Raw genomic sequence first — 25,327 nt, forward strand, 5'->3', positions numbered from 1 at the left:
TGATAAACTGCACAGGATTAACAAAACTTMAAACATTGTAGGTTGTGTTTGAACTAGAAGTGCATGATGTATGGGATTAATTTTATGAAGCCATAACGTGGCAGGTAGCGGTTAGAATGTTAGGCCAGTAACTGAAAGGTTGCTGGTTTGAATACCCAGCCGACAAGGTGAAAAATGTTGACGTGCCCTTGAGCAAGGCATGTAACCTTAATTTGCTCCAGGGGCGCCGTACTACTATGSCTGACCCTGTAAAAACAACACATTGTCACTGCACCTATCCATATGTGACAAGCATCAGTGTGTAGAAGGGAGATTCCTATATGTGAGAAGAAAAAGCTGTATGTGTTAACTGTAGGGTTATCCATGGTGCTTGAGTGTCCGGTGAGAGAAAGGCAGTTCAAGCCGGTTGCCAGGATCAGAGTAGTACAGAAGGTGTCGTATGCTGAGRCAGTGAAGAGAGTAGTAGAGGAAGATGGGTCCAGGGCAAGGGATCATAAGAAGCTCCCTGTGAGTAGGCCGAGGCCAATAGACAGTGATAGGAATAACGTGTTTCAGTAAGGCTGTGTTCTTAGCGTTCATAGCCATGATTATCAACTGTACCACAGAAATGGAATGTAAATCACAGAAAATARATTTTGTGGTGGCAGCTGCAGAGAAGTTCTTGGGTGTACGAGATTTTACTGCAGAAGAGTGTGTTGAACGATAGTATCCCATCCTCCMAGGCTGCCGGCCTGGTGTAGGATCAGATAGGGCCAAGTAGTGGAAAAGTGGTGACGTTTTAATGGGAGTAGGGTTATTCGATAGGAATATTTTTCTTCCCTTATCCCCATCCTTTTTCCCTCCCCTTTTTGTATAGATGTATAAATACAGTAGGTGGCGGAGTATGCACCTCTTAGTTGGATGCGATCCGCCAATAAATTTAAAGAAGGAGAAGAATATTCCCTCTCGCTTGTACCAGAGTTTCTAAACTTGTACTGTCTGTACTTACCTACTGTATTGCCGTTGCCCCTGTACTCCTCGCATCCCCACTTCACTCCTCATAGAGAGCAATAGTAATGGTGTATTTTTGTTGGCACTAACTCTGCCATGGTTCGTTGGACAAAGCCTATGTGGAAATTAATGGAGTTTTTGGATTAACTAAGAAAATAAGGTCTGTGGTAAACACAGGCTTAGGAAATCTTATAGGTTTTGTTCTATGAGATAATCTTCATCAGCTAACGTCACTTTTTGTGAATGTTTAAGCATTCATGTAATCAAAAGAAGCACATAAAGGCTTCATAAKTCATAAAGGTCATGTTAACTGACTTATATTATCTCGTAGAACAAAACATATAAGATCTCCTAAGCCTGCGAAACCCTATTCTTTCCCCATTAATTTTCCCCATCGGAATGGCTGAACGAACCAGAGGTAGSCTTACCTCATTTCCGTTTTTAGGACTACAWGCTTGCGAGCTATATAGAATTTTSAYWAWAYKMAYRMWWMRWRAYWYWMRWWRAKTRASWTTRWYTMAKWKWAYMWMAYAKAWYARAWMYYWTWAGMTWKYKTWWRCYWSWGWYYAYMWYWKWSSMKWTTWTYSSMRWWYMYYCCAAAWMMYCCMWWMAYYTTCCTATAGGCTTTGACAAACGAACCATGAAGGAGTTAGTGCCTACAAAAAGACGCCATTACAATTCAGTGGCTATGCAGGGTCAGTGACGTCGCACGAAGCCTCTCTCACTCACTCTCACTCCCTTCCTGCTGCATCATCATCATCATCATCATCATCACAACAGCCGCTAGTAGCACCCTGTCTAATTGCGGTGACCGGGGGACTGGATAGTCATAACTAATTAGCATAATACTAACTCTAAACATAACACTAGTTAACATCACCACAATAGAGTAATCTACGGAAACCATTTACATTGAGCTATCCCCTTGATACCGCTAGRACATGGCCAGGCAAGATCAGGTCCTGCTCTTGGAGCCACAGCACGAACTGAAATTCCGAGGTAAGAGACTGAGGGGAGGGCCCAACTCTGAAGGGAGGGGGAGGTAGTAACAGGCCCAGCGTAATGAGGGGGGGCACATCATACCCTTCATTTGTAAAATCTTAATATGGAGTTAAGGAGGATAATMATTTCGAATGAACATTGACTTGCGTTCGCTAGCTAGCTAACGTTTTAGCCAGTTTACGTTACCTTGACCAGGCAGGCCTGCTGGAAAAAAAGCTACCTAACGTTCCAACTGCAGCGCCCTGACAGGTCTTTGGCGCTATTAATAATGTCTAGTTAACCTAGTATTTTAACTACTTAGCTAACGTTGGTGCATTCTGTTTCACGTGCATTGTGCAATAGCTTTCCAATAGGCCAGTCAGTCGTTTTATTATCGTGCTTGACTGACAACATTGTCAGTGTAGGTAGTAGCCCTTTGAGCTAGCAATGAATGCCAGCTGATTGCCTCTACTTTCAAGCATAATGATAGCACGCTAACAGTAGTTCGTTTCCTAGCTAGCGAGTAGATAACTTGTTAATTCGCTAGCTGTCATTCTAATGGCTTTCAGATGGAACTAGGCATGAAATACCATTTTTATCTGGAGGTTTTTCTCATCGGTGACCAGGTGTTCTTGACCAGGTGTGTTAAGGAGCACAATATARCTCAGGGTGCCATATGGACAGTTTGTACTGAGCATCCTAAGAATTACAATGTGTCCAGGTAAATTTGAATTTATTGACCCATTGAGTTCCAGGAGCTTCTGTATGTTTCCTGAAGCATTATCACAAATTAATTCTAGGTCATCTTTGAGATCCAAAATAATAAATAGCCATTMATCTGTGCCTGTTGAATTAGTGTCTTTCTACAGACTTTTTGAGATGCCCCACGGCCTTGGTAGACATGTCAAGCCAATATAATACATTGCTAAAACTGCTCTGCTTGTTGTGAGGGTAGGCTCTTTATTTGTCTTGGCTCATTGCAAGTTGAGCCAACWAAGATAATTGCTAATGACAAGAAGTAGGCTAGCCTAACCTCAAGGAAATACCAAACCACACGGGCCAGTTCAGGAGTATTCCAAACTTGGGTCCAGGTGCCCCTGGAGGTCTGCAAGGGGGTTTCAGGGTCTTTGGCAAATTGAMACAATTTTAGTTTTACTCATACCAATATTTCATTCACAAGAAAGTCATGACTTCTGTCAGGCAATTCACAATCATAGGCCTCTCCTATAAGCCTGATGTTCTTTTTGTTATTTAGGGGTCCTCTACATKAAAAAGTTTGGGAACCCAGGGTCTAAGAAATGATTTTCAATATGTTTCCTTTAAATTATGGCCATGTTTCGAGAACATTACAACACACCTGAACTAAGCTTTTCATTTATGYATTTTTGATTAGGCCTACTAGTAGTGATTTTCTATTTATAGCCTAGTGGGGTGAGTAGTCTGAGATGGAGGTTGACATGGGAGTGAAAATCCATTCCTGTCCCGTCTTGTCAAATTTTCCCGTACTATCCTGATCCCGCAACAGTTCTATAGTCCTGAAACTTTCCTGTCCCATCCTGATAAAAATCACTCCCGTCCCTTGCTCATTTTTACGTGCAGAAATCAGGAATAACTTCCTCCATTAGCTGCTCGTCTGTCTGTCCCCYGCTCTGCATGTGAGTAACGTTACCCATAGAAACTGCTCTGTTTGGCTGCTGCTCAGCACTCACGAGACAGTTTCCTGCCCTGCACACACAGCTGATAACAACCACATTACAAGATTTTGGCAGTGAAGGCAGCCGTTCTACTTACCCAGAGTYGGATGAGCTCAATTCCAGTCTTGAAGACTTCATCATTCACTGATGTACAGTACATTGGTAAAGTAGAGACAGCGCAGTGGCCATGGCTGTAACTGGAGCAGGGCATTAGAGTGAGCAGATGGAAGGGGGGACTTTACAATTTATTTGTGATAGATCTTTATTAAGGTAAACTATATTAGGCCTACACACAGTTTATTTKTATGAAATGCTCCACACATGGCATATTGATAAACATGTCAGTTTCCATTGTGCTGTAACACTTAATTGATTGTGATTCATTAAAGTCTGACTGGACAGAGAATCAAATCACCTAGCATCATAGGCTAAAATTGCCCATTGAAAGGTAGGCCTTTGGTGACAACAAATTCTGCTGTGGTCCTTTTTGGGCTCAAGTGTTCACCAATGAGCTAGAGCATCTTTAAACACTACTGGTCAAAAGTTTTAGAACACCTACTCATTCAAGGGTTTTTCTTTATTTTTACTATTTTTTACATTGTAGAATAATGGTGAAGACATCAAAACAATGAAATAACACATATGGAATCATGTAGCAACCAAAAAAGTGTTAAGCAAATCAAAAAATATTTTATATTTGAGATTCTTTAAATAGCAACCCCTTGCCTTGATGACAGCTTTGCACACTCTTGGCATTCATAAGGTAGTCACCTGGAATGCATTTCAATTAACAGGTGTGCCTTGTTAAAAGTTAATTTGTGGAATTTCTTTCCTTAATGTGTTTGAGCCAATCAGTTGTGTTGTGACAAGGTAGGGGTGGTATACAGACAATGTCCCTTATGGTAAAGACCAAGTCCATATTATTTCAAGAACAGCTCAAATAAGCAAAGATAAACAACAGTCCATCATTACTTTAAGACATGAAGGTCAGTTAATACGGAAAATGTCAAGAACTTTGAACGTTTCTTCAAGTGCAGTCGCAAAAACCATCAAGCGCTATGATGAAACTGCGTCTCATGAGGACCGCCACAGGAGAGGAAGACCCAGAGTTACCTCTGCTGCAGAGGATATTCATTAGAGTTACCAGAGTTCATTAGAGTTACCAGCCTCAGAAATTGCAGCCTAAATTAATGCTCCACGAAGTTCAAGTTACAGACACATCTCAACATCAACTGTTCAGAGGAGACTATGTGAATCAGGCCTTCATGGTCGAATTGCTGCAAAGATACCACTAAAGGACACCAATATAAGAAGAGACTTGCTTGGGTCAAGAAACACGAGCGATGGACAATAGACCAGTGGAAATGTGTCCTTAGTCTGGAGTCCAAATTTTGAGATTTTGGTTCCAACCGCCATGTCTTTGTGAGACGCGGTGTGGGTGAACGGATGATCTCTGCATGTGTATTTCCCACCGTAAAGCATGGAGGTGTTATGGTGTGGGGGTGTCTCTTCTGGTGACAATGTCTGTGATTTATTTAGAATTCAAGGCACACTTAACCAGCATGGCTACCACAGCATTCTGCAGCGATACGCCATCCCATCTGGTTTGCGCTTAGTGGACTATCATTTGTTTTCAACAGGACAGTGACCCAACACACCTCCAGGCTGTGTAAGGGCTATTTTACCAAGAAGGAGAGTGATGGAGTGCTGCATCAGATGGCCTGGTCTCCACAATAACCAGACCTCAACCAAATTGAGATGGTTTGGGATGAGTCAGACCGCAGAGTGAAGGAAAAGCAGCCAACAAGTGCTCAGCATATGTGGGAACTCCTTCAAGACTGTTGGAAAAGCATTCCAGGTGAAGTTGGTTGAGAGAATGCCAAGAGTGTGCAAAGCTGTCATCAAGGCAAAGGGTGGCTATTTGAAAAATGTCAAATATAAATATATTTTGATTTCACACTTTTTTGGTTACTACATGATTCCGTATATGTTATTTCATAGTTTTGATGTCTTCACTATTATTCTACAATGTAGAAAATAGTAAAAAATAAAGAAAAACCCTTGAATGAGTAGGTGTTCTAAATTATTTGCTTGGTAGTGTAAATCTCCTTAATCTGTAAAAATGTAAATTTGGAACTACACATTCAAGGTACCAAACAGTCTTGCTCTCCCTTAAAACACACCCTTCAGACGACATGACAGCATCAAATATATGTCCTTCAGAACTCTATTTTTGTCGCTGTACTTTTTCTGCCAGTTGGAAAGTATCCCAAGGCACTTTCAGGAAGTTGTAGATCAACTACACAGGAGTTAGCTGAGTGAGTCGTTTAWTTGAAACCGATGTTCCACCAATTGTGAGGGTCTGAATTTCACCTCTCTTGGCTCAGTGTGCAATGGGAAGTGTCAGTTGCTGTGGACATTTGTGGGGTGAAACTTTATCTAGAATCTTAGTGTATGTGCTAATTCCGACTAAGGCAGCTCACTTCCACATWTCCATTCACAATGCATCCATCTCTCCCTCAAATGCAAGGCCTTCCTCCTCTATACCAGCTAGAATGCAGGTGTGTTTTATTTTGGTAGCCTGAAATGGAGTCTTTCAGACTCAGATATTAATTTATCATCCCTCGAATCTCCCATGTTCTTCCTTTTAGTGCAAAGTGTACTCTGAGGTCCTGCGGAATGTTTTAAGGCTAGTTTGTAAATCCAGTTGAGGAGTTAAATCCTGTACAGCTGTATGCTGCTCAATGTCAAGTGGCCAAGTGCTTTCCGAAGGCTTTTGCTTCCTATCAAACTGGTTTCACAGAAACAAAAGTGTMGCTGACCTGAGTCATTCTGTTGAGGATATCATTTTGTGGTCTGGCTTGTGAGKTCACCAACTTAATGCAACCATCATGATTCAGAGTTGTAAAAACAAAAGTGKTTTGATATTGAGCAATTCCACAACAGACACGTGGAATTTCAATGGAAGGTCACTCTTCAGTGAAACAACTCGGGTGGTGCAATATCATTTTGAAATCAGATTTGACTTAGTGTTKGCATTCCTGTAGGCTAGCATTCTTTGTGAGATACATGATCAAGTTGGGTGTGAACTTGAAGTCTGTCTGTGCAGAGGGATTTGACAGAGATGGCTAAGTAAAGAAAGGATCTGGTTGGATGTAGTGGCTTGAGGCTAGTARTGTTCCTTCCTACGCCCCTGGTGCCTCAAATGTCCTCTTGTTCTTCAAGGACAGCCGTTAGCCTACCTTGTCCAGGCTATCTGTAGACTATTAGAGATTATTAGAAACAAATTGAAGGTAGTTGGATTCCTCAGCGATTCAAAGTATTCCACATAGTTTTGACCAAGTTAAATAAAGCTGTTACAATATACCAAATTAATTTGATCTATTTTCACTGCATCTGGTTGGGTTACCGTTACAACCAGCTACGTCCTTCCTAATTCTCCTCCATAGCCGACTTTTCTTAAGATAGGGGCCCAGGCTACATGTTTTAGACTATACGGTTTAAGCAACTTTTCTATTTGATGGGCCTAATAAATTAAAAAGGCCACATTTCTGTCGCTGTGGGACCAGTGCCTTCTTTCAAGATGCCACTGATGTTATTTTTCTACAAGATCCTAGGCATTCTCTTAGATGCTACTGTTTTTGTGAGGTGAACCTAGTAGGCCTAGGCTATTTGTTTAATCTAGGCTATCGGTTAAAAGTCTTTGTTGTTTTATTGTTCTGTAGCACGAGAGCCATTATTCACGATACCACTGATAGCTAATCCTTTCTTGAAGTTAAAAAGCTGCTCTTGTATTACTCTTGTTGATTTTTATWTTTTTTAAGAGGACTTGGATATTGATTGTTCATTGTTCGCTACCGCCGAGGAATTAATGGAACTAGACGAAGGACCCAAGGATGTGGTTGGCATGAAAAATGCTTTTTAATTAGGCTAGTCATGGCCTTAATAGCATCAGCTGCTCTACTTATTAAAATTGAGGGGAGATGTCTTTGACGTGACACAATCTGTGCTTTCTCTTTGAAGGTTTTTGACAGTAGCAAGAATGGTTGTTATTGACTGATATTAGTGARGTTGGTAGAGTGAGGTTACTGTATTATTATTCAGGCAATGACAAAAGGCTGGGGTTGCAATTTGGTGTTCGCTTCTGGCCTAATGTGTCAAGATCCATACATCTCAAACATGTGAATCAATCACATTTATTTATAAAGCCCTTACATCAGCTGATGTCACAAAGTGCTGTACAGAAACCCAGCCTAAAACCCCAAACAGCAAGCAATGCAGGTGTAGAAGCACGGTGGCTAGGAAAAACTCCCTAGAAAGGCCAGACCTTAGGAAGAAACTTAGAGAAGAACCAGGCTATGAGGGGTGGCCAGTCCTCTTCTGGCTGTGCSGGGTGRAGATTATAACAGAACATGGYCAAGATGTTCAAATGTTCATAGATGACCAGCAGGGTCAAATAATAATAATCACAGTGGTTGTCGAGGGTGCAACAGGTCAGCACCTCAGGAGTAAATGTCAGTTGGCTTTTCATAGCCGATCATTCAGAGTATCTCTACCGCTCCTGCTGTCTCTAGAGAGTTGAAAACAGCAGGTCTGGGACAGGTAGCATGTCCGGTGAACAGGTCAGGGTTCCATAGCCGCAGGCAGAACAGTTGAAACAACTGGAGCAGCAGCACGGCCAGGTGGACTGGGGACAGCAAGGAGTCATCAGCCAAGGTTAGTCCTGAGGCATGGTCCTAGGGCTCAGGTCCTCCAAGAGAGAGAGAATTAGAAGAAGCCTAGCCCCAGATAATAATTTGATGATGATTAGGACTACTGCCATTTCAGTGAAGCCGTCATTGTCGGGATGTGGGTCATTAACACAGTTCATTGATGTCCCCAGTGAAAAGCGTAGGCCATTTTCGCTCTAAAGTAGGCCTGCTATTCCTTTGTTTTGAAAGCCTAGTATTCAGACTTGTTGTCCTTAAGATGTGTTCCTCTACCATTGCGTAATGTGAATCGCTTTAAGCATGATTTTTGTATTGTTACTTCCCTTTCTCTCTTCAAACTCCCCCATTCCTCAATGGTGATCCAGCACATTTTTATGCCTTTGATGTGCTGATTCAGTAACCCTATTCATTTGATTAGCCCATCATGTTTTCTCTACAGTTTGCATCTTTCACATGCAATAGTCTGTCTGCTTGTGGCAATTTCATACTCTTCTTTTTCTGTCATCGTTACCACCCATGAATCCAGATGTTATAAAATGTGATAGCCTTGTGCCCCTCATTGCCCCTCACTGTCTCAAAGCAAAGAATGAGGCATGCTCCCATTGGTAAAATCCGGTAGTGGCAGTCTTGTCAGATTTCTATTGTGTTGTTTTAAAATTGTAAAATGCTATTACTGAATCTACCTTTAAAGATAGTCTCCAATATTTTCTCTGTCAGTGTATAAGCCTACCTCTGTAAAGTATTTATTTATATTTGATAAAACCTTCTTCTCCCATCACAGGTCCCTTCTCRGATGTGGTCAACACAACCTTAAAGCTCGCCAACCCCACAGACAGGAATGTGTGCTTCAAAGTCAAGACGACAGCCCCGCGCCGGTACTGCGTCCGGCCAAACAGCGGTGTCATCGACGCCGGCACCTCAATCAACGTCTCAGGTACGTATATGTGGATCTCACCAGGAAGTATGGTAGCAAAATTACGTAAACTTAACCAAAGTTCCCAGGTTTTTCATAAATCCTGGTTGAAGGAATTGTGCAACCCTACCAGGCCAGGGAGTTTGTAGGCCTGAATGAGTGCTATGGTTTACAACCATTGTCCATGTATTCCCTATTTAGATGTTACTAGCAGGTACTGTATGTCAGGTCCTTCCTAACCTACCTTGTGTTCGAGTGAGGCGTCTAACACTAGAATTACATGTTTTAATTAAATCTGCCATTTTTAAAGTCATGTCCMCCCTGTCCTTGACCTATCCTTAATAGGTCTATTCAACACACTATCGTTGTTAGAATCTTGATATCAGAGTTTAAGGAGGACATTCCTTTTTTTTCTCCCTGCCCTCCTTTCACCTGACAGTTGACTGCCATCTGACAATGGSCCATTAAAACTACACCTAAACTATATCAAAACTAATTTCACACATATGCCTATAATAAAAGATGAAGGCTGAAGAGAAGAATGAATTGACAGTAGTCAAATGTGACAATATGATCAATTGTCTTGTGAATGAAGAGACTGCGCAGGGTGTGTATTTGACAAAGAAGGGAACAGCGCTTACCAAAACTTTTTCAAATCATCCTACAGAGGTTCATGCAGGTCAGACGTTTTGTTTTCGGGAAGAGCAGATTCTAAGGTTTCTAAAACACCTACATTTGCCAAACAACTCTCAAAATTGAGCAGATGAATTCTATTTCAAAATAGATATATTTTTTGTAGAATAATCACAATTCCACACGTGAGCACACACGGCAGCATATAACCTAGGCTACTATGCACAGAATAGTAACCAGTGATTGGAGTAAGGGGTTACAAAGTAACATGTTAGAGTACTCAGTTAATTTTGTGTTAACGAGTTAAGCTTTTAAATGATGTAAGACACATGTATTTACAAGAATGTTTAATATTACGAATGGTGTATTTAGAATTTTAGCGCTCTGCAATTTCACTGGTTGTTGGCCAGGTGCAATTTAACTGGTTGTTCGCTAGCGTCCCACTGGTGCAGAGAGGTTAAACAAGTGGATTCAGGGATCAAGTGTAGCTGGAGCTGAGCCTGGTTTAAGTTGGATGCCACTATAGAGGTGAAAGGAACACCACCACTTTTCCTCTTTCTCACTTTTCAATACAGTGGATAAAAAGGGGTATGCCAGGTATACTCTCTGCCTGAAAGAGATCAATTATGCCAACAAAGGGTATCCGGCTCTGCTGGCACATTGTAGAACAGATGTCCACAGGGAGAAAGTGTTCAATGTAATAATGTGCAGTGTAGCCCAAAGATATTGCTTTTGTTGTGTTGAACATGACAGTAACACGTGTGTGTGTGTGTGTGTGTGTGTGTGTGTGTGTGTGTGTGTGTGTGTGTGAGTGAGGGGGGAATATACAATTTCTTACTCAGTGAACATTATTTTTGCACACAGGTAGCCTTGTGCACTTGATCGACATCTACTATAGTGGCCACTATAATAGAGCAAAAATAGAATATCTGTTTGTGTCAATCTATTTCTACTTTAAGACGGCCTTTATAATAGAACAAGTGTTCTATTATAAAGGCTGTCATGGCTAACTGCAATATTAGTGTATTGTTTTTTTCTCAATACTTTTTTTGTTGTTGCTGTGAGTTAGGTTCACATTAACCACTTTTTATTTTACACACAGATACTGATCATGTTGATCATATTCTTTGTTGTTTAATTAGTTAACCTGCATTTCCCCCTAACAGGGATTTTTTGCATGTTTCAGTGCAAAGAAAAAGTGTCGCCTTTTTGGGCCCTCACCAGTTTGCATCCCTGAGTTTTTCAATTTAAGTAATCCATTACTTTGACAATATTATTTCCCTTTTTCTTTGTTGGCGCAAATAAGAAAGAAAATTCCTCTCCTTATGTTCGCTGCGGTTCTCAGTTATCTATCAGTCCTCTGCTGTTGATAAAAACAGTGCAATGTTTTTGAGGAATTACTGAATTATTTAAAGGAGAAGTTATTTTAATTTTATATTTACGACCAAATCTAAATTMTTGATGTAAATTGCATGTTATAGAAGGGTCCATGCACCTTTTTTGTGATTTCCGTTGTTTTTGATAAACTTACCCCAAACAGYGAATCACTTCCTCCTCATCTTTGTTGTGCAGTATGTGGGTCCTGAAAAATATGAACAAAKGCTCCAAATAAGACCTTTTAGAAACTGCAACGCTCTCAGTATAGTGATGCAGGTCTTTCGATCAGTGGAGGCTCCTTAGAGGACGAAGGGGAGGTCCATCCTCTTCAGTGAATTTCATAAAAATAGTGAAACATTAAAAAAGCTATCCTTTTCAGATAATATTATACCAAATAATTGATTAAAACACATAGTTTGCAATGAAGGTCTACAGTAGCTTCAACAGCACTCTATAGGGTAGCCCCGTGTTGTTTCTGTCCTCCTCTGTGTACATTGACTTCAATTCAAAACCTAGGAGGGTCATGGTTCTCACCCCCTTCCATAGACTTACACAGTAATTATGACAACTTACGGAGGACGTCCTCCAACGTATCAGAGCTCTTACAGCATGAATTGACATGTTGYCCACCCAATCAAAGGATTAGAGAATGAATTTAGTACTGAAAGCATAAGCTACAGCTAGCTAGCACTGCAGTGCATAAAATGTGGTGAGTAGTTGACTCGGAGAGAGAACGACAATAGTTGAACAGTTTTAACAAATGTTTTTATTTAAAAATGAAGGAGAAGTGGGAGAGAGGGCTAGCTATATATATTTAGTTTTTTCACTTAGCTAGCGAATGCAGCTAACTAGTTTAGCCTACTCAAACACCTGGCTCAAACAGAGAAGGATGCTATGTTAGCTAGCTGGCTATGGCTATCCAACACTGGAACTCTTCCAAGTCAATGTAAGCTTTTGGTAACTGCTAAACTTCTTGCTAAWTGTACACCTGTACTGCATGATTGTAGTGTGTTTACTAATGCATTAGTTCTAATAGCTATGTTGACTATGACGTTAGCCTACATTGTCATCACCATATTAGCTGKKTGTAGCGGTTATGATATGGTGTGGCTTGAAAAGGTTTTATCTCCTGGTCACAGACAGCAGATGTGTTGTGCACTGAAGTCCACACACGAAGGGAAAAGGTGAGGGAGAGGAGGAGAGTGCATGGATGCGAGTTGGAATTATACAACGAGCAAAAATGATCATGCTGTTTGTATGTGGCTGCTATGAAAGTGAACTGCATTTGCATGTGATCAGGGGTGTATTCATTCCACTGATTCTGTTAAATCGTTTCTTAAACGGAAGCAAACTGAACAAAACGGGGATAAACATACCTGAATTTTTCCAATAGAAACTCTCATTTGCAACTGTTGGACTAATTATTACACCCTAGATCAGCTAGATGCAGGCAAGAGTGCAAGKCAGTATTGGATGTGTCACTGTTACCTTGATTTCTAMATTTTCTCTCGACCTGTGCACCTATGTTGTAAACTTTCATTAATAAGCTAGGCTGTACCAACCTCATGATGAGTATAGGGACAATTCGAGTATCATGTAGTCGCCTAAACTACGGTATGACGGTATTTTTATGTTTTTTAATAATAAAAGTTCTAAATGCTCTTTTATGAGTAGTGCGTGACCCTGGGGTGGCAACAAATACATTCTAAGTGATCTCAATGGTTCTTTCTTTTTATACTGTRCAATTCAACTTAAAACTAAAATAAGCAAGTCAAAAGTTTATTTTTATTTTTTTACATCATCCAAAAATCTTTACAGCTCTTTTTTTAGATAACCATTCAGTGTGAAAGGGGGAAAAATGTCATGTTTTGATCTGGTGGAAACATAATAAAATGGGTCTATCCCTTGCGCAAATAGCCTACAGCTGTGTCTGTCTGGAGCTCACTGGGGCGAGAATATTTTTGCATAATTGGCCATGTCAATAGAAGTTACTTTTAGAATTTTGATTAACCACATATTCATTTTGAGATAAGAATACTTTATTTTAAACTAAATGAAACTGTTCCACAAAAAGTTATGACAATCACAACTGGCACGCAGATCGGTAGATATGGTAAGATAAATTGGCCCTCCAAATGGAAAAGGTTGCCGACCCCTGGTGTAGCCTATTATCGGCAACTTCAGGAGCTTATTAACGGCAGAATATTTGGAGGAACAGGTTTTTTCTTCCTGATTAGRCTATCTTGATCTCTGGCTCCCTCTTGAGTCATGTGTTTAATTATTTAATCACAGTGTGCTTAAAGCGTCAGACAAGCTCATTAGCCTACATATGTCTATATAGGGAAAAATACATATTTAACAGATGACTCTCGGTCTACCAATGTTTTTTTCTTTCTTTTCGGGGACAGCCCTATTGGGTATGCTGACCCTTGCCACTGTGGCCCCTCATGATGTGTTCAGATTTCTTGTGGCCCCCACCGTCATAATTGCCCATCCCTGAACCTAGGTGAAGACTGAATGTGGCCCCCACGGCAAAATTTGTTTGACATCCCTGCATTACTTGGAATCAAGATTTATTCAAATTTTAATACAAGCGATCCTCAGTAAAAAATAATAATATTGAAATCAGTTGAGAATCCAGGCAGTTCTGCAGAACATTTATGCAGACAGAACATCTCATTGCAGTGCTTTCTGTTGGCTAGCGGTATGGCCCTCTATTTCTCCCTGGGCCAACAGCTGTGTTCTCACCCCGGTGCCGTTCTTTGAGGGAGACAATTCTACCCAGGGCCTTCCTGGCTTCATTAACACGGCTGTTTGCTGCCACAACTTATTTTTTACCGGTCGGACTGCARGTCAGCAAGGGAATCAGTAGTGGGCGCCAAACAACCCCTGTTCAGACAGTCACAGTACCCTGACAGAGGCCTTTTCCTATAATTGTAAACAGCGCAGCACAAAAGGCAATGTGGAAATCCACTTTGGCTAGACTGAAAGGAAACACTTTGCCACATGATACCTAAAATCCCTAATGTGTCATTTACAGGCTTAGTTGGAGATCCACATGGAGCTTTTGAAGTGTGACCCCCACAAAACGTTTGTTAAACACACACCACAGAAGTGCTCAACTTGATTTGTATTGTGCTGCGTTGAATGGGAAACTATGTAGCATGGATGTCTCAATCAGAGAAAGGGGCCCTTGTGTCAACAAATGTATCTACTTTGTGCCGAAGTCATAGGTCTTAATTGTCTCAAAGGCCTTTTAAACCCAGCATTCTAYAGTAAGCTTACTTAAACATTCTTATATTGCAATTCCTTTCCTTATGGCTGTCCATAAATAACGTTTTCCTTAATGTTATTGTTCCATATTATTGTTTTGAGATCCAATAATGACAGCATGCTCTAAATAGTCTCCTCATCAAGGTGTATATCYGTATCAAGGGTGATAAAGTTGCTTAATGTATCATCTTACTCCATTTGTATGATCTTTCTTCTTTCAAATAACAAGATGTATCCACAACTCCCGAGCGTTTTTTTGAGATGCACAGTTTATTGAGACTCGTGTCTCAATAAACCTCTGGGGAGCATTAAAGAGTTGCGCATATTACTTATTTTTTTATTCGGGGCTCCAGACTGCGACCATGTAGTCGCATTTTGCGACTCCCTCAAAACGTCCTTTTTTTTTTTTTAGGAGGCTAGAACCATGATTTGGGAAAGGGGGGATACCTAGTCAGTTGTACAACTGAATGCATTCAACTGAAATGTGTCTAACGCATTTGACCCAACCACTCGGAATCAGAGGTGCAGGGGGCTGCCATAATCGACATCCACCTCTTCGGTGCCCAGGGAACAGTGGGTTTAACTGCCTTGCTCAGGGGCAGAACAACAGRTTTTTACCTTGTCAGCTCGGGGATTCGATCCAGCAACCTTTCGGTTACTGGCCCAACGCTCTAACCACTAGGATACCTGCCRATTCGGTCAAACAGTAAAGTACATTATCCTCATGATTCCTGTAATGAAAGTGTCTGCKAGCCCCAAGGTTCAGTAAAGTATACGTTGTCTGGTCTTTGGTCATCTGGTCCCAAAGCAAATAGCATAGCCAGCAATACACTCCTAACCCCCCGCAACCAGCGAGTACATAAAACATAATCCATTCAGGCTGCAAAGGCATCRGTTTCCTCCTAGCTTTAATGGCTTTCCTTAATAAAACACAATTTCCACCACCATGCTAGGGTGGCTACTGTGTTGTGTACAGCGTTCAACCAATCACGTTCCACCAGTCTGTTTACCCCTGCTGTACACAACGTCCAGAAGTAGCTAACCCCATATCATGTTGGTGGGAAATTGTTTTATTAAGACGGTATGCATATTTWTATATATATATTATATTTTTTTGTGGCCCTTCTTTAAATCTACTTAAGGGGGAAGCCTTTGCAGCCTGATAGGAGGATGTTTTATGTACAATCCGGTCCCCAGGGGACACGAGTGTATTAACGGCTGGGCTGATTGCATTGACACCTAGAGATAATACACAATGTCAAGAAGAACTACGCCCTCTAGAGGTCTCGGTTCTAAGTGTCTGCCTACCTGACACTGTACCCGTTTTGCTGGGGCMTGCTACTTTGTCAAGCGAGCCACTCTCTCTTCTTTACACCCCAAAAAAGTGTTTGGGTAGAAAAAAGTGTCCTGATTGTATAACATTTTTAAAATCCAGTTGGATAGAGGATTTTCTCAGCTTTTTGTAGGTGTACTTTAGTGATGGGGGGGAAATGAATAGGTACATATATGTGACCGACCGGCTCAAATTGCTACAAAATTGTGTTTTTTACATTCGATAAAAGTAGAGACTCAGAGCTACAAAATGGTATATCATACATTTTTGGGGAAGTAATTTTGCTTTGGAAGTTGAAAAACTTGGCCTTTGAATGTTTTGGTACTACTACTGGAGAGCCCTTTGTCTACAACCATTCAGCATCATTCCCACCCTCTTAAGCTTCAGCCCCACCCATCTCTTTAAGGGTTGATCCGAGCATTCTGTACTAACAACACCAGTCAAGCACCCAAGCTTGCTAGCTACTCCCAGACACAAATGAGAGAACATTACTTGCCCTAGCAGAGCTGGTTAGGCTTTTATGTTATCCAGAGCATTGGTGACTGCAACTGTGTTGTCAGATTGTCGGTTCGTAAATTCAGAGCGTTTCGCTCTCGGAGCGTTCAGAGCTCACACTGGACGCTATGGTCAATTTGAGTATGGTTGACCCGAACGTTCTGACTTCGCAGTCAAGCACCCAAGCTAATATTGGCTAGCTTGCTAGCTATTTCCAGACACAAATGAGAGCACCCCGCTCAGACCATTTTATTCGCCCTAGCAGAGCTGGTTAGGCTGTTATCCAGAGCATTGGTGACTGTAACTGTGCATCTGGAAACAATTCAATTACGCTTTTTTGCCAATGTTGACTGACACCGGCCCTTTTCAACGGGTGTTGAGCATTCGTAAATTCAACAGTTTTCTGTGCTCTGGCACTCAGATGAGTCTTTTGTTAAGACATGTAGCTAGCTAGGTAAACAATGAACCATAATCCCAACTCATGACGTTACTACCCTGCATGAATCTGCAGGTAACTAACCAACCAGGTTCAATGTTAGCTAGCTAGTCAAGCAAATGGCTCTGAGATACGAGTAATAAGATCATACACATAATGTTAGCTAGCGAGCCAGCCAGCTAACATTAGCTAGCTAACAGTACACTTTAACTTGAAATGAAAATACTTTGGCAAAATTAGAAACGTGTAATATCTGAAAATGTTGCTAGCTAGACTATMTTACCTGTGGTCTGAAATAGACGTACTAGCTGGTAAATGTCACTGCATCAACTGTTGATAGCCAGAGTGAATTCTATTGAAATGGATACTTGCATAGTGGAGTCTTGTTAAGACATATATAGTTAGCTAGCTAAACAATTAACCATAATCTCAACTCATGATGTTACTACCCTGCATGAATCTACAGGTAGATKCTACAGCTAACCAACCAGGTTCAATGTCAGCAAGATAACATTAGGCTATAACTAGTCAAGCAAATGGCTCTGAGATACGAATAATAAGAGCATACACGTAATGTTAGCTAGCGTGTCAGCCAGCTAACGTTAGCTAGCTAACAGTACACTAACTTGAAATGAAACCACTTTCTGTCGTTTGAAACGTGTACTATCTTAATGTAGCTACCCGTAAACATAATGGATGGACACGTCTCCTGTCGGGTGCCATGGTTACCCTTAGTTTGGAGATGTAATCCGGAGACGGGTGTTTTCTCCATCTCCTTAGTTATCATACTCGAATTCCACTGATTTCAAAACTCGGTMCTCCAGAAAGTGGAGAGCATACACTTAACGTTAGCTAGCGAGCCAGCCAGCTAACATTAGCTAGCTAACAGTACACTTTAACTTGACATTAGGCTTATGCAGTTTTATTACGCAACACATTTTTAAAAAGCCACATTAGACAKGATTACCTAGACATACTGACCAGCTCAAATAGACAGAAGCGTGCTATATGGCAGAGCAATCCAAACTCATCTCTCGGCATGTCCAGCCCACTCATTATCTTAGCCAATCATGGCTAGCGGGAAGGTTKCTSACTTTTTCTGTGGCTAAACCAACTAGGCTCGTAATTTAACAATTGTATTAGTATTTACAGATGCCATACAAGTTTGTTRACCTTTTGACGCATACCAACACATGGGTGTGATCATTCTACAGTGGTGCCTGCAGCGTACGCTCAAACCAGTGTGATCCGGGCGCCGAAGACGTGGATGTCAATTATGGCAGCCCCACGCACCTCTCTGATTCAGAGGGGTTGGGTTAAATGTGGAAGACATTTCAGTTGAATGCATTCAGTTGTACAACTCACAGTGGTACACAACGTTCCCTTTCCCAATTACTAACATGGATTAGAATGCTTATTTAGAACGTCCAGTTTCGATTGACACAACAGTCAGCGTTGACTGAAACGTTATCTAAAAATCTAAAATAATCCAAYGATGGGTAGTTTTGGCTCAACCAAAGATAAGATGAGACAAGATGAGTTTGGTCTGTTTGCAGTATGCATGTTGAACGGAGTGTGTCGTCTACCATCATGCACTTTCTTTCATTCACTTCCGGACGTTTACGCGAAAGATGAGTTAACCATCCCTCAACTCATTGTATGATGTCAACAAACATGGCGCCACACATAGCTGGCAAAAAGCTGAACAGAAGCTCATCATAATCAGTACAACTTTCAAAAAAGTATTCTACACACATCATACAGTGCCTTCGGGAAGTATTCAGACCCCTTGACTTTTTCCACATTTTATTAGGTTACAGCCTTATTTTAAAACTGATTAAATTGTTTTTTCCCCCATCAATCTACACACAATACCCCAAAATGACAAAGCAAAAACCAGGTTTTTAGAAAATCTTAGCAAATTTGTAAAAAAACAACTGATATCACAATTACATAAGTATTCAGACCCTTGACTCAGTACTTTGTTGAAGCACCTTTGGGAGCTATTACGACCTTGAGTCTTCTTGGGTGTGACGCTACAAGCTTGGCACACCTGTATTTGGGGAGTTTCTCCCATTCTTCTCTGCAGATCCTCCAAGCTCTGTCAGGTTGAATGGGGAGTGTTGCTGCACAGCTATTTCAGGTCTCTACAGAGATGTTCGATCGTATTCGGGCTCTGGCTGGGCCACTCAAGGATATTCAGAGACTTGTCCCGAAGCTACTCCTGCTTTGTCTTGGCTGTGTGGTTAGGGTTGTTATCCTGTTGGATGATGAACCTTTACCTCAGTCTGAGGTCCTGAGCGCTCTAGAGCAGGTATTCATCAAGGGTCTCTCTGCACTTTGCTCCGTTCATCTTTGCCTCGATCCTGACTAGTCTCCAAGTCCATGCTGCTGAAAAACATCACCACAGCATGATGCTGCCACCACCATGCTTCACCGTAGAGATGGTACCAGGKTTCCTCCTTATGTGACACCTGGCATTCAGGCTAAAGAGTTCAATCTTGAGTTCAATCTCCGACCATGAGAATCTTGTTTCTCATGGTCGGAGAGTCTTTAGTTTTTTTTTGGCAAACTCCAAGCGAGCTGTCATGTGCCTTACTGAGGAGTGGCTTCTGTCTGGCCACTCTACGATAAAGGCCTGATTGGTGGTGTGCTGCAGAGATGGTTGTCCTTCTGGAAGGTTCTCCCATCTCCACAGAGGAACTCTGGAGCTCTGTCAGGGTGACCATCGGGTTCTTGGTCACTTCCCTGACCAAGGCCTGATTGCTCAGTTTGCCCAGACATGTTTTGGTACCCTTCCCCAGATCKGTGCCTCGACAAAATCCTGTCTTTGAGCTCTACCGACAATTCCTTCGACCTCATGGCTTGGTTTTTGCTCTGACATGCACTGTCAACTGTGGGACCTTATATAGACCGGTGTGTGCCTTTCCAAATCATGTACAATCAATTGAATTTACCACAGGTGGACTCCAAGTTGTAGAAACATCAAGGATGATCAATGGAAACAGGATGCACCWGAGCTCAATTTTCAGTCTCATAGCAAAGGGTCTGGATACTTATGTAAATAAGGTATCTGTTTTTATTTGTAATAGAGGTCGACCGATTAATCGGCAGGGACGATTTCAAGTTTTCATAATCGGTAATCGGCATTTTTGGACGCCGATTATGGCTGATTACATTGCACTCCACGAGTAGACTGCGAAATTGTGTCACTTCTCTTGCTTTCTGTGCAAGTAGAGTCAGKGTATATGCAGCAGTTTGGGCTGCCTGGCTCGTTGCGAACTGTGTGAAGACCATTTCTTCCTAACAAAGACCATAATTAATTTGCCAGAATTTTACATAATTATGACATAACATTGAAGGTTGTGCAATGTAACAGCAATATTTAGACTTATGGATGCCACCCGTTCGATAAAATATGGAACGGTTCTGTATTTCACTGAAAGAATAAACRTTTTGTTTTCGAAATGATAGTGTCCGGATTTGACCATATTAATGACCTAAGGCTCATATTTCTGTGTGTTTACTATATTATAATTAAGTCTATGATTTGATAGAGCAGTTTGACTGAGTGGTGGTAGGCAGCATCAGGCTCGTAAGCATTCATTCAAACAGCACTTWCCTGCGTTTGTCAGCAGCTCTTCGCAATGTTTGAAGCACAGCGCTGTTTATGACTTCAAGCCTATCAACTCCCGAGATTAGGCTGGCAATACTATAGTGCTTATAAGAACATCCAATACTCAAAGGTATATGAAATACAAAATGGTATTGAGAGAAATAGTCCTATAATTCCCGTAACTACAACCTAAAACTTCTTAACTGGGAATATTTAAGACTCATGTTAAGAGGAACCACCAGCTTTCATATGTTCTCATGTTCTGAGCAAGGAACTTAAACGTTAGCTTTCTTACATGACTCACATTGCACTTTTACTTTCTTCTCCAACACTGTTTTTGCATTGTTTAAACCAAATTGAACATGTTTCATTATTTATTTGAGACTAAATAGTAGCTTACAACCTGGATTTTGATGCCTACACAGTCGCTAGAGTCCCATTGGTTTTCATTGCAGCCTTGTTTGAATACTGTGGTTATGCAAAATGTGTACGGAASACTTTTAGGCGAGTTGCCTATCACATTTAACAAACCAAACTCTGAAATACCGTTATAGAAGGTAAAGTAAAAAGCCAAACCGGTCCATGCATCAATACCAGAATATAGTAAAATACGGTATTCCGCCTAGCCATACCTGGAGGTCCATCCATATGTAATAAGCTCAACACAGAGTGCATTGGCCAATTCATTGACAACTTCAGCTTTAGCTTGCTTATATAGAGAGGGTACTATCTGTTTGCTGAAATGGGTGTGAGATGGTGAAGTTCGTAACGTGGCTCGAGCAATTCATGAGGTGCTGAAAATCCCTATTATTCTTGACCACTGAGAATGGGCGCATATCCGTGGCTATAAACATACCTATCGCTCTTGTAATWTCTTTGGCCCGGTCAGAATCAGCTGCGAAGGAAGCTTGAATGCAGAGGGAAGACAAAGTTCTGTCTTGCTCCGGTGGTAGGAATACTGGGGTGATGTCGGCGTAAATGTGTCAACATGTTCTCGTTGAGCAGTGGCGACATACTCTCTCTGTCCATCACTGTTGTAATCTACTGGGAAGCCAAAATTTGCCTAAACTGGAGATTTAAACAACGATGGAGAGAATCCTCCTGGTTTGTCGACCCCAGAACACTCGCCATCGTACAGAACTAGTTCCTGGCTCCGCCTCACAAAAGCAGTTTGCAATGCGCCAATTAAGATTTTGAATTTTGATTACAACATGCGTATAGGCTGTAGTTGTTTTAACGGAATGGCCTGAAATTGTTAGTTAGTTTTTTTCCAGCTCCGATTTACTCGAGGCATAGCCTATAGGCCAAGATCCCCATACCAAACAGTTCAGTACTAATATGTGTACCGTTACACCCGTAGTAGACATCCTCTGTCTTTCCATTGTGAATGGATCCACTAGCAGACTGCTTGGGAGATTTTGAGGTTGAGATGAATAATTACTACTGTAGTTTACTGGGGTCTCCAGGGACCCAATTAATTACAGGGAGGGAAGGAAAGTACTTCTAACTTCCTCTCCCTCTTCTAATGGCTCCATTTAATCAACAACCAGTCAGGGAAAACTAGCAAATGAGAATGTAATGTTTTACTACAGTACGTTGGCTACAATTAACCTCTCTGAATGTTGGCCCCCGTATGAAGATATTCATATAGCACAGGATTAAAAGGAGCTCTGTCAGGACCGGTTTAATTCTGTAGTTCAAAGAGTGAGTTTTTTAAAATCTTATTTGACAGTTGGGACTTGTTTTAGGTTATTCAATGCACCTCAATGAATTTGCACGCTTTCCTTCCCTCCGTTCTCAAATATTGTTCCTTTGAACCCAAGGTGGATGGCGRCGCAAATTGGGGCTGACTGCAACAGGACGCTCTATCTGTTTCTGGTTTGCGATATTGAACTCGCTTGAGGTTTTTCATACTTCGGGAAGAATTGCATGTGCCATATATACCAGACCCGTGCTAATAGTCACATCTGAAAGCGCGAGCACTGACTTTGAAATTAAGAGGTCATTTGTTTTTAATGAAAGTTATCCCCCCCCGAAATCACGCACACAGTCTGCATTGATGTTAAATGCGCAGCCCTTTGAATCCGAACACGCTTCTCTTAAAAGAGTAATGAATAGGAGAAAAAGATTTACCCATCAATACCCATTTTATTCTCTGCAAGAGCAGTTGAGACGCCGACCTAAGGAAGCGATCATTGTAAATCATTGAAGGAGCTTGAAAATATATTTTGGTCATTGGAATGACATCAAATAACACTCCATTGAAGGATGTGACGAGACGATGGTTTAAAGAATATTCAGACTCAAACCTGTTTTTTGTTAGGCCAATATGTAACGTTACAATGAAAAACAACTAACCTGTTAGAAAAATTGCTCCCAGGGGGGTGTTCTGTACATCCATCAATGTTTTGCAGTCATGGTAACACGAACATGTTGTGTCCAAAATGGCACCCTATTCCCTTTTATATTGCACTACTTTTAAAGTTTCATGTGTAATAGCTGTATTTTCATCAACATTTATTATGAGTATTTCTGTGAATTCATGTGGCTCTGCAATATCACTGCATGTTTTGGAACTACTGAATCTAACACGCCAATGTAAAATACGATTTTTGGATATAAATATGAACTTTACCGAACAAAACATACATGTATTCTGTAACATGAAGTCCTATGAGTGTCATCTGATGAAGATCATCAAAGGTTAGTGATTMATTTTATCTTTATTTGTGCTTTTTGTGACTCCTCTCTTTGGCGGGAAAAATGGCTGGGTTTATCTGTGACCTAACATAATCGTTTGTGGAGCTTTCGCTGTAAAGCATTTTTGAAATCAGACACTGTGGCTGGATTAACAGGAAATGTATCTTTAAAATGGTGCCTAATACTTGTATGTTTGAGAAATTAGATTTATGAGACTTCTGTTGTTTTGTATTTGGCGCCCTGCAATTTTATTGGCTGTTGGCGAGGGGTAGTCCTAGACAGGTTAAATGTATTTGGCAAAGGTGTATGTAAACTTCCGACTTCAACTGTATATTCATATCACCAAATAACTGACTAAAATACACTGTTTTGCAATGGTCTATAGTAGCCTCAACAGCACTCTCTAGAGTAGCACCATGGTGTAGCCGCAGGACAGCTATTTTCTGTCCTCCTTTGGGTACATTGACTTCAATACAAAACCTAAGAGGCTCAGTTCTCACCCCCTTCCATAGGTTGGATGACGTCCTACGGAAGTCTATCAGAGCTCTTGCAGTATGAACTGACATCTAGTCCATCCAATCAAAGGATCAGAGAATGAATCTAGTACTGAAAACATAAGCTACAGCTAGCTAGCACTGCAGTGCATAACGTGTGGTGAGTAGTTGACTCGAAGAGAGAGAAAGACAACAGTTTAACTAATTAAAGGGAAGCAGCAGAGAGAGAGAGAGAGCTAGCTGTATTTCGTTAGATTTTTTTTTCACGTAGTTAATGCAGGTCATTTAATATTCAACAACCTGACTCAAACAGAGAAGAATGCTATTTGTTAAACTGGCAAAGGCTATCCAACTCTGCAACTCTTCCAAGTTATTGTAAGCTTTCAGTTTTATTTATTTATTGCCATCGGGACCCGCCGGTGTAACTGCTAAACTGCTTGCTGTACATGGATTGGATTGTGGGTTCACTAACGCGTTAGTTCTAGTTTGTTGACTATAACGTTAATATGGTGACAACCAGGGGTTGGAACCGGATCAGGGAACAGAACCAAAAAACAGGAAATAACAAACATTTTCAAGGAACAGAATCAGAACCATTATTTTAAACATGAACTGTTTTTTCCAGTCCCACAAAAAAATGCAACAAAGTGCCTATGCAAAGGCCCTCTCTGTCACTCAGAAACGTATTCCAGTGTCTGCCTCACTGCCTAAAAATCTGTGCCTGTGTGTGTGTAGGCAACCTGCCTCTCCCCCTCGGAAGCATAGTCTAGTAGCCTACTGACGTTACAAGCACGATTCAGAAATTAGGGAGAGATTTTTAATTGGAAAATAATGGATTAACCTTTTCAATGCTAGTTAAAGATACTAAAGTTATCATGTCTCACAATGGATTTATTAACTACAAAAAGGTAAGACGTGTTTTTATTTTTATTCTGGTGCTGCTCTGCACACACAAGCTTGTTAGCTAGCTAGCTGGTCCAACGTTAACCCAACTTTCTGAAGTTCAGACATTCAAAGTTAATTCATAGAAGCCGCTCCTCTGTTGGTATAATTATGTGGGCCTAATTCAGATGATGCTGTCATAACAGCAACATCCCCTGCACTTCAAGCCAAGTGTCCTCCACCCTCTCTCGCTCTCCCCCCAAAATTTCAGTCTCACTCTACACTCGTCTGTCCAATGTATGTTAAAAGCTTKCCTGCTCCATAGCAAGCTGCTCGATCTGCACTGATTGGTGAAGTAATTGAATGTCGAGCTAAATTAAAAATAATACTGTATATTTAAGAGTTTTAAAAAGGAACGGAACGGAACGATGTAAATTGTTACTTTTTTGGGGTTCAAACCGGTTCAGAACTTTATTTTGCTGGTCGGAACAGTGGAACGGAACAAAAAAAMCTGGTGAAAATAATGTAGGCTGTGTAGCAGTTATGGAATGAAAGTTTGGCTTGGAGAGGTTTTTGTTCCTGGTCACAGACAGCTGTTGTGTTGTGCACTGAAGTCCACAWGTGAAGAGAAAAAGTGAGAGGAGGAGATCGTGTAGATGCGGGAAGGAATTATACAAAGAGCAAAAGTGATGATGCTGTATGTGGCTCTTATGAAAGTGAATTGTGTGCGAGTGATCAGAATTGTATTCATTCCGCCGATTCTGTTGCAAAACGTTCGTCAACGGAAGCAAACGTTGAGGA

General features: G+C 41.1%; 1 protein-coding gene across 2 annotated transcripts in view; it reads left to right on the top strand.

Moving 5' to 3' along the window:
* The first annotated feature begins 1,717 nt into the window (after positions 1-1,717).
* Positions 1,718-25,327, top strand: part of LOC111961637 (vesicle-associated membrane protein-associated protein B) — a 30,530-nt gene continuing 6,920 nt past the window's right edge. The window contains exons 1-3 of one of the 2 annotated variants that reach the window (XM_070438676.1): positions 1,718-1,989; positions 5,306-5,523; positions 9,156-9,308. In XM_070438676.1, the coding sequence (XP_070294777.1) occupies positions 5,424-5,523; positions 9,156-9,308 (253 nt within the window). In that variant the 5' untranslated portion in view covers positions 1,718-1,989; positions 5,306-5,423. The remainder of the gene's footprint in view (positions 1,990-5,305; positions 5,524-9,155; positions 9,309-25,327) is intronic. The other variant, XM_023984059.2, reaches the window with a different exon arrangement.

This window comes from Salvelinus sp. IW2-2015, linkage group LG1 (assembly GCF_002910315.2).
Source record: "Salvelinus sp. IW2-2015 linkage group LG1, ASM291031v2, whole genome shotgun sequence".
In the NCBI taxonomy this organism is placed as follows: domain Eukaryota; kingdom Metazoa; phylum Chordata; class Actinopteri; order Salmoniformes; family Salmonidae; genus Salvelinus; species Salvelinus sp. IW2-2015.